Source organism: Ctenopharyngodon idella, chromosome 3, assembly GCF_019924925.1.
Source record: "Ctenopharyngodon idella isolate HZGC_01 chromosome 3, HZGC01, whole genome shotgun sequence".
Classification (NCBI taxonomy): domain Eukaryota; kingdom Metazoa; phylum Chordata; class Actinopteri; order Cypriniformes; family Xenocyprididae; genus Ctenopharyngodon; species Ctenopharyngodon idella.
The window spans coordinates 12,410,936-12,414,428 of record NC_067222.1 but is presented as its reverse complement, the minus strand read 5'-3'; the positions used below and the strand labels follow the sequence as shown (position 1 = coordinate 12,414,428).

General features: G+C 38.5%; 1 protein-coding gene across 1 annotated transcript; it reads right to left on the bottom strand.

Annotated features, from left to right (window-relative positions):
- Positions 1-484: 484 nt before the first annotated feature.
- Positions 485-2,299, bottom strand: LOC127510220 (gastrula zinc finger protein XlCGF8.2DB-like). Its single transcript, XM_051889787.1, has 4 exons — positions 1,970-2,299; positions 1,406-1,884; positions 1,079-1,321; positions 485-497 (listed from the first exon to the last, which is right to left on the bottom strand). Exons 1-4 carry the CDS (start codon positions 2,219-2,221, stop codon positions 485-487), a joined length of 987 nt encoding a protein of 328 aa, XP_051745747.1. The 5' UTR covers positions 2,222-2,299.
- Between the last annotated feature and the right edge of the window lie 1,194 nt (positions 2,300-3,493).

Below are 3,493 nucleotides of genomic sequence, written 5' to 3'. Positions count from 1 at the left end.
CCACCAAGAGTAACAATCCCACCACTTTTTGTATGTGTCCTCAGGGTGAGCCCATACATGTGTGTGTGAAATTTGGTGAAAATATCTCATTTTGCTTTGGAGTCAAGACATTTATATATATGAGAACATAAAAAAATGACCCGTGGATGACTGTTTTTTTTTGTTTTGTTTTTTGTTTTTTGTCACTTCCTATCAAAATTTTGACATTTAGGCATTAACATTTAGTTAACCAACTAAGGTTCCGTGTTTCCTACGGTGGTTTTATCTCGATCGGACTAACGGTTCCGAAGATATTTAGCAAAAGTTTTTTTTTAAGTGCTAAATCACATTACAAAAACCATAAGCCGAAACCTAGCATGTTTGGTATTGTTGGACTCGGTAAGGATTCAGGAGTGAAAATAAGTCAACCACACCCAAAGTTATAAGCATTTGAATCTTTGATTTTACCACTAGGTGGCGCTGGCTTAAAACTTCTCAGGCTCCTTCAGGGCATCACGCTGATGACCCAGACAGAGTTTCATAATGATACACTAATGCGTTCATAAAATACAGCATTTTAGCACAAAATTCAAAATGGCTGACACTCAAAATGCCTGATATAGGAATTATAGGAAATCTGACGAGACCACTTTCATGATTTCTGGACAAACCGTTCAGAAGTTATTGCCATTTTTGCTATTTTGCTTGCGATGACATGTACCAAGTTTGGTATGAATATGATAAAGCTTTGCGGAGATACTGCCTTGAGTCCAATTTGGGGTGCTCTACATTAAATTTATTTGTATGTTATTTGAGAATTGTTAAGATTATCAGAAGGCTTTTAATAACTTTTTGCCAGCATGGACTGAAGATGATCTGATTTGATTTTCATTTTCTAGCCATTACGGTTCAGTTATTAGCACAAACATAAGTGTAATTTTGGACAGTTGGTGGCGCTAGAGAGATTGAGTTAGAGACTCCAAATTTACTATGGATACATTTCAAACTACCCTCTATCAGTGTACCAAATTTTACCCTACGGGTCTATGATTTTGACAAAGAGACTTTGTTTCTAAGCACATAAAGATGAACTACTTACCTTGATCTCAGACTGTGGTGATGTGGTTTCTCCACTGCATGGATCTTCATGTGTATCTTCAGGTGACTTTTAATAGTGAAACTCTTTCCACACTGATCACACATGAGCAGCTTCTCTCTGCTGTGGATCATCTCATGTGCTTTCAGATGTGATGAACAACTGAATCTCTTGTCACAGTGTGAACACTTGTACGGTTTTTCTCCAGTGTGAATTCTCTGGTGCTGTTTTAAATGGTCAGATGAAACAAAAGTCTTCTCACACTCGAAGCACATGTACTCTCTCACACCAGTGTGTATTTTCTGATGTGTATGCAAATTTTGCAGTAGTGAAAAACTCTTTCCACACACAGAACATGAATGTGGCTTCTCCTTCGTATGAACTGTCAGGTGTGCCTTAAGGGCTGATGACCCAATAAATGTTTTGCCGCATTGATCACATGTGAACGGCTTCTCTCCGGTGTGGATCCTCATGTGAATCTTAAGGTTTGATGATTGTGTGAAGCTCTTCCCACAATGATCACATGTGAACGGCTTCTCTCCAGTGTGGATCCTCATATGAAGCTCAAGACTTTTTTTGTTTGTGAATCTCTTCCCACATTGATCACACACAAACGGCTTCTCTCCAGTGTGGATTCTGATGTGATCTTTAAGACTTGATGATTGTGAGAAACTCTTTCCACACTGATCACATGCGTGTGGTTTATCTCCTGTGTGAATCCTCATGTGAAGTTCAAGACTTGTTTTTTGTGTGAAACTCTTCCCACACTGATCACATGTGAACGGCTTCTCTCTAGTATGAACTTTCATGTGAAGGTGAAGACTTTTTTTTGTTTGAGAATCTCTTTTCACACTGATCACACATGAATGGCTTCTCTCCGGTGTGAATCATAATGTGTTCTTTAAGGCTAGTTTCGTGCACAAAACTCTTCCCACATTGATCACATGTGAACGGCTTCTCTCCCGTGTGGATCCACATGTGTTCTTTAAGATGTGATGATCGTGTGAAACTCTTCCAACATTGATCGCATGCATACGGCTTCTTTCCTGTGTGGATCATCATGTGTCCCCTAAGATGTGGTTTCTGTGTGAATCTCTTCCCGCATTGATCACATGAGAACAGCTTCTCTCCAGTGTGAACTCTCATGTGAATCTGGAGACTTGGCTTTTGTGGGAAACTCTTCCCACACTGATCACATGAGTACGGCTTCTCTCCTGTGTGGATTCTCATGTGTACTTTAAGGCATGATGATCGCATGAAACTCTTCCCGCACTGATCACATGAGAACGGTCTTTCTCCAGTGTGGATCCTCATGTGTCGCTCAAGACTGTGTTTGAATGTGAAACTCTCCCCACACTGAGTGCAGGTGAAAGATTTCTTGGCTTTTCTTTTCTTTGATAATATCTTTTTAGTCTTTGAGCGACTCAAAGGTTTTTCTCCAGGTTTGTCATGATGTTCCTCCTCCACTTCATTCAGTTCTTCACTCTCCTCGCTCTCTTCCATCAGGTCTGAAATGAAAGAAAAATAATTAATTTCATTTTCAGTGCATCAAAATGTAAAGAGAGAAACATGAAGTGAAAGGACATACAAAAGTGAGCCCTAAAATATTGTGATCATTTAGGTTAACTTTTATAAACTTTCGCTGAATTTATTTTAAAAAAAAATCATATCATGATCATTGCAGTGTCTGTAGAAATTTAACATGCTGAAAGTCTAGAGTAACTGCGGCTTTAACTGGTTTTAAATTAACCATTTATATCAGCACTATTAGTGTCCTACATGTTTCACTCAACCCTGTTACTTCTGACATTATTTTCCTCCTTTCAAAAAATAGAGAATTTCTTAAAATTGTGACATCCAGGAAGGACAAGAAAATAATCTCAATCCATTGTCTCAGTTTTTACACAAACTGTACAGTGTTCATCAACCCTCTTACCAAAGTTACTGTAAGAAGAATAATCTATATAACTATGAACAACTTCTCTAAAAAAAAAAAAACTTTATCAGTAAATCTGAATGTAAATGTGCATTAGTGTTTGAATCTTTCTATCATGAATGTTTTTCAGCATCATGAATGAATGAAGAATAAACACCAACCTCTTTGTTCTTCAGTATCTTCAGTGTGTTTCATTCTGCAGGGTTCTGGATCACTCATGTTCTCACTGTCCTCTTTAATAAACTCAGTCTTTGCAGGTTTCAGCTCTTCCTGATGCTCTGATGCTCGTCTGTTGGGAATATTCCAGCATTTATTGGAGAACTGATGTGGGAGGAGCTTCACTGATGATGTGATTGCTGTGGGAGGAGCTTCACTGATGATGTGATTGTTGTGGGAGGAGCTTCACTGATGATGAATTCCAGTGTGGGAGGGGCTGATCTGCAAATTTATGATCAATTATGACAGATTGTCCTTTTTTTATC

What these genes read in the sequence shown, in the direction of transcription:
- LOC127510220 (XM_051889787.1), bottom strand. Translation starts at nt 2,221, where the DNA reads ATGAGAGTTCACACTGGAGAGAAGCTGTTCTCATGTGATCAATGCGGG. An exon ending in AAACTAGCCTTAAAGAACAC is followed by an intron (nt 1,885 to 1,969) that starts ATTATGATTCAC and finishes CTTCACCTTCAC; the next exon opens with ATGAAAGTTCATACTAGAGA. An exon ending in GTGTGTGGAAAGAGTTTTTC is followed by an intron (nt 1,322 to 1,405) that starts ACTACTGCAAAA and finishes GAAGACTTTTGT; the next exon opens with TTCATCTGACCATTTAAAAC.